This window comes from Alligator mississippiensis, chromosome 2 (assembly GCF_030867095.1).
Source record: "Alligator mississippiensis isolate rAllMis1 chromosome 2, rAllMis1, whole genome shotgun sequence".
NCBI lineage: Eukaryota > Metazoa > Chordata > Crocodylia > Alligatoridae > Alligator > Alligator mississippiensis.
The window spans coordinates 163,968,587-163,981,326 of record NC_081825.1 but is presented as its reverse complement, the minus strand read 5'-3'; the positions used below and the strand labels follow the sequence as shown (position 1 = coordinate 163,981,326).

The 12,740-nt window shown below is 46.0% G+C and overlaps 1 protein-coding gene across 1 annotated transcript in view; it reads left to right on the top strand.

The window, feature by feature from the left end:
- The window catches only part of TACR3 (tachykinin receptor 3), a 108,921-nt gene that overhangs the window by 31,067 nt on the left and 65,114 nt on the right, over window positions 1-12,740 (top strand). The window contains exon 2 of the mRNA XM_014608867.3: window positions 9,740-9,928. Within this exon, the coding sequence (XP_014464353.1) occupies window positions 9,740-9,928 (189 nt within the window). The remainder of the gene's footprint in view (window positions 1-9,739; window positions 9,929-12,740) is intronic.

The window sequence follows — 12,740 nt, the reverse complement described above, 5'->3', positions numbered from 1 at the left end:
TTGCAAGTGTATTGCGTTGGCGTATCATTCAACTTCCAGCTCTAGCTTCTAACTTAGACCCTATTCTTTTACTTATCTAGTGGATAGCCCTATCAAGAGAAAAAGCTCATGAGGTGACTGGACTGCAGAAGCCTTCCCACTTTATGAAATACAATCCTGTAGAAAAGTGACACAAATGCACAGTCTTAACCAAAAGGCTCAGTTTTACGCTATCTAAAGAAGGCTGCTGTGAGGGCTTCCTCCACTAAGAATGGAAATAAAATACCACTACAATAGAAATATGATATGATAGAAATATGATAATTTGACATTGCGCCATTCAAAGGACAGCAAATGAAAAAATAATTAATCTAAGCCAAAAGAAGCAATCTTGCCAGTTAGCCATGCATATGAGAAGTTGTACTCATTTATGGAGTATCACTTACTACAGCTACAGATCATCATGCATTTGTCAACATTTGGCAGTGCGCATTCCAGCAAGCTAACTGAATTTGAAAGACAAGACTATACAGTTATCCTCTTTACCATTTTATGCTTAATCTTCAAGAAGATCTTCAATCTTCAAGAAAAAAGAAGTGAAGGAAGGGTGGGGGTGGACAAAAACAAAGCCACCCAGCTAAGGTATATCTAGAAGGCATCTCTTAGACTATCAGCATGAAACACTCAGCATGAGAAGAATAGAGCTGTTTCAAAGCTAGTCCATGAAATGCTGAAATACAAAAATGGCAGGTAATACAGACAAAAACCAGAACGCATAGTGGACATTAATATATAAAAGCACATAAAACAAGGCACAAAATTTAAATCTGTCTGCTCTTGATGTCTTGTTAATACTGGGTAGTAATAGAATGGTTAAACAAAACCAGAATAACAGTATGTGTTGCTTTCATTGTGATTCTGATGAAAATTAAACAGTTACCTATCCTAAAGTTATTGCTGCAAATGTGGGGGTTTTTTTAAAATAAATAAATAAATACCCCAAACCCTCAAATCAGTGCAAGGATCAAATACTCAAAAAGAAACAAAACTTGCATGTAGTTTACTTGCACTGCTTGGGTAAATTCATACACACACAATTGTTCATATACATACTTACCTCATCTCTCTCTCTCTCTCTCTCTCTCTCTCTCCCCCTCTGTCTCATTAAATTAACATAAGTACTAGGACTGTATGAAACAGCACCATTTTGTTTCAACTTCCATTTCACCATTTCAAAGGGACAGAGTTTCATTTAGCTGTTTCAAAGCACAGTTCCATTTCGTTTTGTCAAAATTGTTTTGCTGTTTTGATGCATTTTGACATTTTACCCATAGGCTATAAAGGGGAAGCATGAAAATGCCTAAAACGTCATCATTTCTTTCCTGATTCAAATGAAAACAGCAGGGATGGTAGCCCCTGCTGAGGCCATAAAGCCTGCCAAGTTTCAAGGAGATAGGTGCATGTGTTACTGGAAAACTGCACCCTAAGCTGCTGACAAGCAAAACTCGTGTCACGTGTATGTGTTAAGGCAGAGCAGGGTGAAAACTGTAGGCATGCTAGCCCCTGCTGAGGCCATGAAGCTTGCTAGGTTTCAAGGAGATAGGTGTAGGTGTTTCTGGGAAACTGTACCTCAAACTGTTCAGAGCAAAACTTGTATCACCTGTAAGTGTGAAGGCATGGAGAAAGCTCAGTTCAAACAATGCTTTTTATGCAGTTTGTCTGTCCTTCCCACAGAGCACTGGGATTGGAAGGGACCTCAGGGAAGGATCACAGTCACTGGCCAGCTACACATACCAATATGAGAGCAGTCTTTTCCCCCTCCCTCTCCCTAGTTTCCGTTTAGATGCAAGCAAGCCCAGCTTCAAAACTCAAATCATTTCAAAAGTTTCAAAACATTTTGAGTGCTCTTGTTTCATTTCAAAGCCTTTCGTTTTTATTCAATGTCACTGTTTCGAGCTTGAAACGCATCAAAACAGCTTCAAAATGAAACACCTGTTGAAATTTCACACAGCCCAAGTAAGTACCTAGAAACCTCATCCTTGGACCAAGACTACACTGTGCTAGGCGCTGTATGAGCACAGAACAAAAAGATGGTCCCTGCCCTGGAGAGCTTACAATTAAAGTATATGCAATGATTTTTTTCCCCAACTACAGTGGTCCAGCTGTTCATGTGATTTGAAGAAATGCAGCTCTTCTGACTTCAGTGGAGGTTAGCCCCTTATAAATCATCTGATGCAAAGCCCACTTGATGCTAATGAAAACCCTTCCACTGATTTTGACTGGGAATATGTCATATTTAGAAATGGAAAGCCATACACAAAAGAGAGAACCCAAAAGCATGAAAAAATGTTTCCCTGATTTAAGTCCAAATATAAGATATTTATTAAGGCATAAGAACAAGAAAATAAAACTACTAATATATTGGAAGACAAAAAAGTAAACAAAGTAATGAACTGCACAGAAGTGAAAAAGACTTTAGAAATTTATCTCCAGTATCCAAAAAGAAAAGATGTAGGCAGGAAAATGATATTTAACCATAAACATCCAGCAGAATACCACTAATTTATGCTTGCCCATACAAAAGTAGCTTATCCCTTGTAACCACGCAAGTTTGCATTACAATAGTTGAATCATTGGTCCCAAAGGAGCTCATCAGTGCTATCTAAGAAAGGACTAGCCCTCAACCTGTAAAACCTCAGAAGACAATATAGTGCTGCTTTTTTATTGTCCTGGGCTAGGGACAGACATTACACATAAACCAGTTTAAGTGATCAGAAACTGGTTTAGACCTTTAACAGAACATAAGTTCAGTGCACATAAGCCAGTTTCAAAATGACTGAAACTGGTTTAAGATAAACCTGGTTGAATGTAGTATCAGACTTAACTGATTTAGGTCAAACCACTTTATGCAATGTCTGTCCCAGACCCCTACCTGATTTATGTTAAACCAGAGACCCCCAGCATCCCAAATGCTTTGCAGACCTGGGTTGGGCTCTCTGCTCCAGAGAACAGGCTGGCCCTGCTCCTCTGCTCCCTAGCTAGAGCTCTGGCAGAGACTGCAAGCACAGCAGGGTCTGCCTGGCTTCCCTTGCTGCTCAAACAGGGATTCCCCCCTCCCTCCCATCTCCTACAGCACAGACCTCAGCCCCATAGGCCCTAGGCATGTGGTATGCTAGCTAATGCTGAGAGGGGTCTGTGTGTGTGTGTCTTCAATTTCACTAGGACAGGACAAAGGCAGACAGAACAGTGTCCACTTAGGGCTTTTTGGAGGTAATCAACAGCAGTGTTCCCTCTAAGCTGCGTGGAATGCATAGTCACACAGGGGCACTCTACCAGCTGACCTGTTGATCAGCATTCCCTCTAAGCTGTGCGGTATGCTTGGCCATGCAGGTGCACCTGGCAGCATGGTATATGTCCCTCCATTCCTTCCTTGGAAAAAGCTGGTTAAGAAGAGCTTGACCTAATGAGAGAGGCTTTTGTTTTGTTGATGGGCTGATAAACACCAGCTCCCTGCTGGTTTGCAGCCCTGTCAGGTTTGCAGACAGTATGAAAAAGCAGGAAGAGGGAGATTGAAAAGCTCGGTATCATCAACAAATGCATGCACTGCACACCTCTCTTTGCCACAGAGTGCTAGCTGGGGGCTGGGGGCTGGCAACACTACCGTCTCTTGAGCAGTGAGTGGGGAAAAACCTGGGACAGTGCAAGTCAGGGTGGGGGTTTACACCCTTCTCTAATCAGAGCATCCTGCTAGGGCCTGGCCACCCTCCTCCCCCCCCTCTCAGCTCAGCACTATGGAAGGAAAGGGAGGGCTGCTTTAGCGCCCCCTGGCTTCTAACCTGAGCCACTGCAGGCATGTGCCTGCATTTCTTCAGTCCAGAGGGAATGTCTATGCAGTTGCAAACCGGTTCAACATAGGCAGGTTAAACTAACCTGCAAAGATTGAATCAATTCACACATGCCCCCTATCTCCGATCACCCTCTCCCTGTTCCCCCTAACCCCAAGCAGCTCCTTGCAGGATTGAAGGCTACCAGCCTACAAGGAGAACCCTGCTGTTTCCTACAGTTTTCCTTTTTAAAGAGGAAAATCTGCACTTTTCTCCTTTAAAAGAGAAATCTGTGTTCTTCTTCTCCAAATGAGAAAATCCACATTTTTCCACAGCAAGCTCCTGACACCCTCTCCTGGTGCCAAAAATCCTAAAGGGAATCTTTTTTTTTTTTTTTTTTTTTTTTTTTTGAGGTAGGGGAGTGTTGCTCTTAAAAAAATTGGGAGTGTATTCCCCTCCACAGGGAACTGGCACCAGGCCTGGAGGTACTACAATACAGGCTGGTACCAGGCAGACCAGAGCCAACCCTGACAGCCTCTCTTTGGTACCAGAAATGCTTGATTTTAGCCAAAAACACAAGATGCTGATAGGAACTAGGCCTGTGTGAAGTAGCAAGTATTCACTTCAGATTCGGCTGATTTGGAGGGACAGTGATTCGATTAGGAGATTTGAATCACTGTCCTGATTCAATTCGGCTAAATCAGGTCTGAAGATTCAGTGAGGCTTCGGAGATTCGGCCATAGACTAAACAGGCAGCAGTCCTCACCTCACTGGACACAACTGCCTCCACCTGGTAAGTCTGCTGTGGTGGGTGGAGTGGGGAGGGAAGGGACATGGGGGAGGGAGGGATCGGGACTGGGGCTAGGACAAGCTAGCCAGCCAGGGCGGGGAGGGGCACGGGACTTGGGGAAGAGGGGAAGGGGGTGCCGGATGCAGGCCTGGCAGCACTCAGAATGGGGGCTATGCCCTGCTGCCACTTGCCCAGCCAGGTCGGGTGGGGAGTGCTATGCAGGTATGGCTCACTCTGGGTGGAAGGGGGCAAGCAGCAGCAGGGCATTGCCAGCCACTTGCCCGGCTAGGCTGGGATGTGGTGTGGTAGCACTGTGAGTAAAGGCTATGCCCTGCTGCTGCTTGCCCCCTTCCACCCAGAGCAAGCCACGCCTGCATTGCACCCCCACCCCAGCTGGGCAAGCGGCAGCAGAGCATAGCCCCCACTCTCAGCTCCTTCTGTGGTGCCCGGTGCGGCAGTGCTAGGAGCAGGGGCTCTGCCCTGGCTGCTTTTCCAGCCGGGGTGGGGGCGGGGGGTGCAAAGCAGGTGCGGCTCACTCCAGGTGGAAGGGCCCAAGCGGCAGCAGGACATAGACCCCACTCCCAGTGCTGCCATGCCACAAACCCCCACCACCTCACCCCGGCTGGGCAAGCAGTGGGTTATGCCCTGCTGCCATTTGCCCCCTTCCACCCGGAGCGAGTCACACCTGCATCATGTCCCCCTATCAACCTGGCTGGGCAAGCAGCAGCAGGGAATAGCCCCTGCTCCCATCACTGTTGTGTCCACATCCCATGCCCCCCACCCCTCTCCCTGAGTCCCACACCCCCCTACCCTGACTGGGCAGCTTGTCCCAGCCCCAATCCCTCCCTCCCCCACGCCCTGTCTCTCCCCCCTCTGCCCACCACAACAGACTTACCAGCTGGAGGCAGTTGTGTCCAGCATGGTGAGCACCGCTGCCTGTTTAATCTATGGACAAATCTTTAAAGTGGTGCTGAGTCTTTTCTGAATCAATTTGGAGGCTTCTGATTCGATTCAGACCTTTTAATAGGTCTCCCAATTCAATTCCAATTAATAGATTCAGTTGCTGAATTGGGCCAAATCTCCTCCAAATCAAATTGGCTACCAAAGCTTTGCACAGCCCTAATAGGAACCTACCACAAGGATAGATTAGAACAGCCCATCTGAAGAAGATAATTAGTAGTGCCCATTGAATGCAGTCTCCTTCAGCACTGACTTCTTTTCTGATACTCATGCACCACTACATTGCATATATTTTGACTTCCTCCTTATTCCCACAGCTGAACTGTCCCTTTCTCTCCCATTTCCAATGAGTCCTGTGTCTTCACTAGCCTCACAAGTCCTCACAAGTCTGACAAACATCACCAAATGGAGCCCCAAACACTTCACCCAGAACCCCTCTGTCACCCTCTCTCTCAGCCTGGTGCATATGATTAGTGTGCTCCTTCCCTCCGTGAAGTCAAACCAGGCCAGATGGCCCTGTGCCTAATCTGCATACAAATGTTTGGAGGATCTCAGGACTCATGACAAGAACACCCCATTCCAGTCATGAGTGTAGGTGCTAATTAGCACATGAATTCTTTGTGGAGGGCATGTGGAGTATATGCACATACTGAGCAGTGCTGAGCTGTGGGGTCACCATGGCTTAAAGTATTGTTGTCTCTGTTGGGGCCATCCCAGTGAACCATATAATGAATTATAAGCATCTTGGCTTTGGATTAATATCAGGTATAGTATTGCTTTTTGGTCTCTTGAAGGCTCAGATCAAGCGTAGTGGCTTTTTAACCTGGTAGGGGAAATACCATGTATGTGTATCTAAGAAAGCAGTTTTCCTAAACCACATTGCAGGAGAATTGTTTTTCTGGTGTGGTTCAGTACCCAATGAGGTGCAGTAGCTTTAAAACCAGTATATGCAAATGAGAGTCTTCTCCCTTGCTTGTTTCAAGGGCCTTATGGCAAAGGGCAAGCAAAACTCAGAGGCATTTGAACACCAAGCTTCTGGTCTTGGGCCTGCAAATAGTATGCCTGCCAAAGGTTTTGGAAACATCTGAAGCCCCAGGTGCAGGTGGAGAATGTTTGCCAGTAGTAGGGCCACTTATGGTTCTGGACTCCTGGATTTGGAATTAGTTTTGGCTAATTTGGCCTCAGATACAAATTAAATAGCTCTATCAAGCCTTCAGTCAGTGCAGATGTAGTTAGGGATCTTCTGGAAGGGCTAGATATTTTTAAATCTGCAGGTCCAGATGCCCTCCACCCAAGGGTCTTGAGGGAGCTGGCAGGGATCATCGCGGAGCCTTTGGCCTGGCTGTATGAGCATTCGTGGTCATCTGGCCAGATGCCGGGGGACTGGAAACTGGCTAATGTGGTCCTTATTTTTAAGAAGGGGAGGAAGGAGGACCCAAGTAACTATAGGCCTGTAAGCCTCACCTCGGTGCTTGGGAAGCTCTTGGAGCGGATCATCAAGGAGCATATCTGTGGGGGGCCTGCAGGGGAGATCATGCCCAGGGGCAATCAGCATGGATTCATCAAAGGCAGGTCCTGCCAGACCAACCTGATTGCCTTTTACGACCAAGTAACTAAATCCTTGGATGATGGTGTTGCTGTGGACATAGTCTTTCTAGACTTTAAGAAGGCCTTTGACACTGTCTCTCACCCCATCCTCATCAGTAAATTAAGTGACTGCGGCATTGATGCCTGCACAGTTGGATGGGTAAAAAATTGGCTGATGGGGCACACCCAGAGAGTAGTGGTGGATGGGTTGTACTCAACCTGGCGAGATGTGAGCAGTTGGGTACCCCAGGGCTCGGTCCTCGGGCCCGCACTGTTTAACATCTTCATCAGCGACTTGGACAAGGGGGTGGAAAGCACTCTGTCTAAGTTTCCTGATGACACTAAGATGTGGGGCGAGGTGGACACACTTGAACGGAGAGAGAGGCTGCAACTAGATTTAGACAGGCTACAAAAGTGGGCAGATGAGAATAGGACGGGGTTCAACATAGACAAATGCAGGGTGCTGCACCTTGGGAGAAGGAATCCACAGCATACATACAGGCTGGGGAGTTCCCTTCTTAAAAGCACAGAGGCAGAAAGGGATCTCGGAGTCATTATTGACTCCAAGATGAACATGAGACGCCAATGCCAAACCATAGTCAGCAAGGCCAGCCATACGTTGTCATGCATCCAAAGGTGCATCTCAAGCTGATCCAGAGAGGTGATATTCCCCCTCTATGCGACTTTGGTCAGGCTGTAGTTGGAGTACTGTGTCCAGTACTGGGCGCCGCACTTCAAAAGGGATGTGGCCATCCTGGAGAGGGTTCAGATGAGGGCCACCCTCTTGGTGAGAGGGCAGCAGGACAGGCCCTATGAGGAGAGACTGAAGGACCTGAACCTGTTCAGCCTCAGCAAGAGGAGGCTGAGGGGGGACCTGGTGGCTGCCTACAAGCTCATCAGGGGGGATCAACAGCAAATAGACACAGCTTTTTTCTCCCCAGCACCACCTGGGGTGACAAGGAACAATGGTCATAAGCTGATGGAGAATAGGTTTAGGTCGGAGATCAGAAGGCAATATTTTACAGTTAGGGTGGCCAAAATCTGGAACCAACTTCCCAGGGAGGTGGTCCTTGCCCCCACCTTGGGCATATTCAAGAGGAGGTTGGATGATCACCTGTCTGGGGTCTTGTGAACCCAGCATTCATTCCTGCCTGTGGCAGGGGGTCAGGCTAGATGATCTGTTCAGGTCCCTCCTGACCCTAGCTACTATGAAACTATGAAATACAAAATAAATAAATAAAAGTCTGTACTATACATAAATAATTATAAAAATACTGCTTAAAATTGTGCATATTATGTACCTTTTCTAAAACTTATGTCAGTTTTTAAAAAGATAAAATATTCCAGTTCTGGATGAACTAAGTCCATAGGTACTTATTGCAATTTGTCTATCTGGAATATTATGTTTATTTCAATGTTAGCATTTTCAGATTTGTTCCCTTCTTCTATGTGCTAAGGGAGAACATAGTCTGACAGCAAGGAAGGGGGAAAGGAGCTCCCAGGATAAGAAGCTGAGGTGGCAAAGAAGCTACCTGACCTTCCAGATTTATTTTCACTATGGTTTTATTGTCAGGGTTGTCTTATATGAGTAAATATGGTAAAGATGTAACATCTCTTGAAATAGACAAAGACTATATACTGGTCTATGGCACCAGTGTAACCTTGCAGGTTTGGTTACTGGTTTTTAGATTTGATACCAAATCTGTTGTATGCAAACAAACAATACCCTACCTTAATAACAAACTAAATGTGGCTTACTTTTCTCACCCGTGTAAGCCTACGGCAGTGGTTCTCAGCCTTTTTATACTCAAGATACACCTTGATAAATTCAAGGCACCTCTCACTAGACTCAAGACACCACTCAGAAAATGTTAGCTCTTGGTTTTCTTTCCATTTTTGACTACAGAAAAATAATAAAGCAATTCTGTTGCAAAACCTCAAAAAGACCGCAACAGATCAGAATTATTTTAAAACTATGGATTCCTATTTGAAATCTCTAGGTTTATTGTGTGACACTTGTTTGCATTCCTAACAGTGCTAATATACATGGAACCCCACAGCACCCGTGAAAGGATCTCAGGGCACTCAGTGTGCCACAGCACCCAGATTGAGACTCACTGCTCTGAGACAACACTTCAGAATGTACAGTGAGGAAGCTCATGTATATACTTCAAGTCAACAAGAGAGGAGCTGTACATTAAGATTTATAGTTGGTTTGTTGATTCACAAATCAACTGCATCCTTGGAAAGCTTAACTAACTTATTGTGAATCAGCTGATGTAGTGGTATATGTATGGTAAACTATGTGCACCATAGCTTTTAAAAACAGTCAGCTGAACCTCCTTTCCACTTGTTCTGATTTACAGAACAGTTCATTAGAAAGTGTCATTCAGAATTTCAGCTTGAAATCAATTAAGTTTTTTCATTCATTTTAAAGGGAGCTAGATCAGGCTAATATGCACCTGAAAAGTGTGATATCTGTCTCTTTGAAGGAAAGAAAACAAACTATCTTTTTCTTTCATTTTCCAAACTGCAAGACCTGCTTTCTTTTAGAAACACTGAAGATTTCTCACGAAATCTGTTTTTATTCCCTACACAGATACATGGCCATTATTGATCCCTTGAAGCCCAGGCTGTCTGCAACTGCTACTAAGGTAGTCATTGGGAGCATATGGATTTTGGCTTTCCTACTTGCATTTCCACAGTGTCTCTACTCCATAACCAAGGTGATGCCTGGGAGAACGCTCTGCTATGTAGCATGGCCAGGTGGTCCAAAACAGCATTTTACGTAAGCTTTTGTTATTTTAAATTAATGCATGCCTCTATTTAAACAAAGATACATTTTGCAAAGTCTGTAGAATAGCTTCCAGACCCATATCAAGCATCTCTTAACAATGATAACAAGCTCTCATGTACGATACCATGGTATTTAAGTGATTGTTCTTTACTTGGGTTGCTATGTAGAATTTAAGGTACCTAGCCTACACTCCTATGTGATATAACAAGGATTGAACTGGATCTTATCTGTGATAAATTGACCTACCTCTACTAGGCACAAAGAAGCTGCACTGATTTTATACCAGCTGGTTTCTTATTCTAGACCAGTAGTCTCCAACCATTTTAGGCTGGAGAGCACTTTTGGAATTTAAAAGTAACCGAAGATCTACTTCCTACCCACCCAAGCAAGTCTGTGGGGAGGGGAGGGAGAAGGGCCTTGGGGGGGCAGGGCAGATCAAGACCCCAGCCCTAGCTCCCTCCCTCACCACTGCGGCCTTGATCTCCCCACCCTCCCTCCCCTGCCCACAACAGTGGGGAGGTAGGGAAAGGGGCAGGGGCAGGCCTTGCACAGCCAGTGCAAAGTGGGGTATGAAGCTATGAGCAGCTTATCTGGGGGGCATGGGGAGGATGGGCATGCAACCTGGGAGGGCACAGGTGGCACATGCCCCCGGATCTGCTGGCAGCGCCACTGGGGCTGCAGACTGGCCAGTAAGAGCCAGCATCGCCCTGGCTCCAGCCCCTAGCCTGCCCCACCCTGCTGGGGGCATGCTTTACTTTGAGAAGCAGGCAGGGGAATTTAGCGTTACTGCCTCGGCTCAGCTCCAGGTGCCAGATGCTCCAGGCAAAGCATCCTGTCCACTTCTCACGCCAAGGTTTCCAGACTGCAAAGAAGGTTGGGGAGGGAGGGGGGACAGGGGCACAGGCAGGGACCGCACTCCCTGCATTTGGCTCCCAGCTCTTGCACTTCACCCATCTCGGGAAGGCACAGGAGCCTTCAATCTGGCTTCAATCCTTTTGGTCCCTGGGAGGAGTTAAGCTGGGAGAAAGTGCACAGATGTTCATTCTCCTGGGACCAGGAGTGACTTCAAACTGGTTGTAGTCAGCTTATTTTTCTCCCAAAACACCAATTTTGGTATGGCAGAATGAGTGTGAGCATTTATAATACTTTTGGTTTCTATCAGGTGAAAGCAATTCTCTTAGTAGAAATTTGAATTTCTCTTATACACTCATACATGGCCATAGGAAAATAAGCCCAAACAATCTTCTCCCTGTTCACAAGGGATAAACTTGCTTCTGGACTCTTATGTGTGGATTAGGCTGTGAGGTGTGACCTGGCCCATTATATTACCACAACTGGTTTTCTACAATTTATCATTCTGAATAAAGAGTGTTGAAAAAGCCTTTAAAACAATGATTTAATTTAAATATTCCCTGCTTTTTTATCTAGAAGAATTGTGATTAAATTACCTTTTGCTTTAAAGGTTTTTCAAATGGCACTAGATCTGTAAGAGCAAACAAGGAATCTTGTATTAAGGTCATATTAGATACAGCAAAAAGCTAGGTTTTCAAATATTTAAATAAAAATCAGTTGTGTTCCTTTGTATATTTTTGTGTATTATTTGAGTCTATTCAAATAATTTTGGTATAGTCACACTATCTTGCAGTGGCATACTAGCATTTCAGTTAATGCTGATTTCTACTAGACTGAATTCAGAAACATGATGAGATATTTTGGACTAATCCGATAGAACTTTATTTTGATTGTAATGTAATTTTGCAGTTCACAGTTCAGACTTGTATGAGAAGACAGTAAGAATACTGGATCAGAGGACAAGCTATCATATTTACTCAAATGCAAGATGAGGTCTTTTTCCCATTCAAAATACACAAGGCAAAGAGAGGGGAGGGGGAAGGCAGCTACTGCAGCTCTGATCCTGGCCCCAACCCAGGGTCATTCTGGCTGCTTGCCCCTCACCTCCATTTGGTCCCTTGCCACATCTGCTTCCTCTTCCCCCACCACTTACTGTCAATTGCAGCTGCACCCCTATTCTGGCCTGGGGCATGAGTACATGGTAGCTCTGGCCCCAGCCCATCCATGCCGCAGCAGCAGGAGAGGCAGCAGCTCTGGCATCCCAGAGCCAGAGTTACTGCTGCTGAAGCTGCTGTTGTGTGGCCAAGCCAGGGCTGGAGCTACCCCAAGCCATAATGGGGCTGGAGCAGCAACTAACAGTAAGTAGTGTGGGGAGACAGGCTGCAGGGAGCAGGCAGCAGGGGGGCAGAGGCTGCAGGAGGGACAGAGGCAGGGGGGCAGGTATCAGGGGCCACAGGCACCAGGTTTGGGGTTCAGGCACTGGGAAGCACAGGAACAAGGGGACAGGCACAAGGAGGGGAGGCATCAGGTGGCACAGGCACCACAGGGTGGTCACAGGCATGGTGGGGCAGATGGCAGTGGGCACAGGCACCAAGGGATGGGAGGGGCATGTGCTGGGTGTGCAGGTACCAGAGTGGGTAGGTGGCAGGGGGGGGAAAGTGAGACGGAGGCAAGGTGCAGGGGTCAGACCACTTGCCCCCCCACTGCCTACTCTCCTGCAGTTTTCTCCACAGTGGGGGGGAAGGGGGGCACAAATTTAATTAGATTCTATACATGGAAAATAATAACAAATTAATACATTTTCCATGTCTAGAATCTAGTTATTTGGTGGAGGTCATCTTAAATTCAAAGTCATCTTGGATTCGGGTAAATACGGTAGCATAAACAGTCATTGCCACTAAATATAGAAAATGCTGTTATTTTCTTCCTTAGAGTAGCACTGTTTATTTCT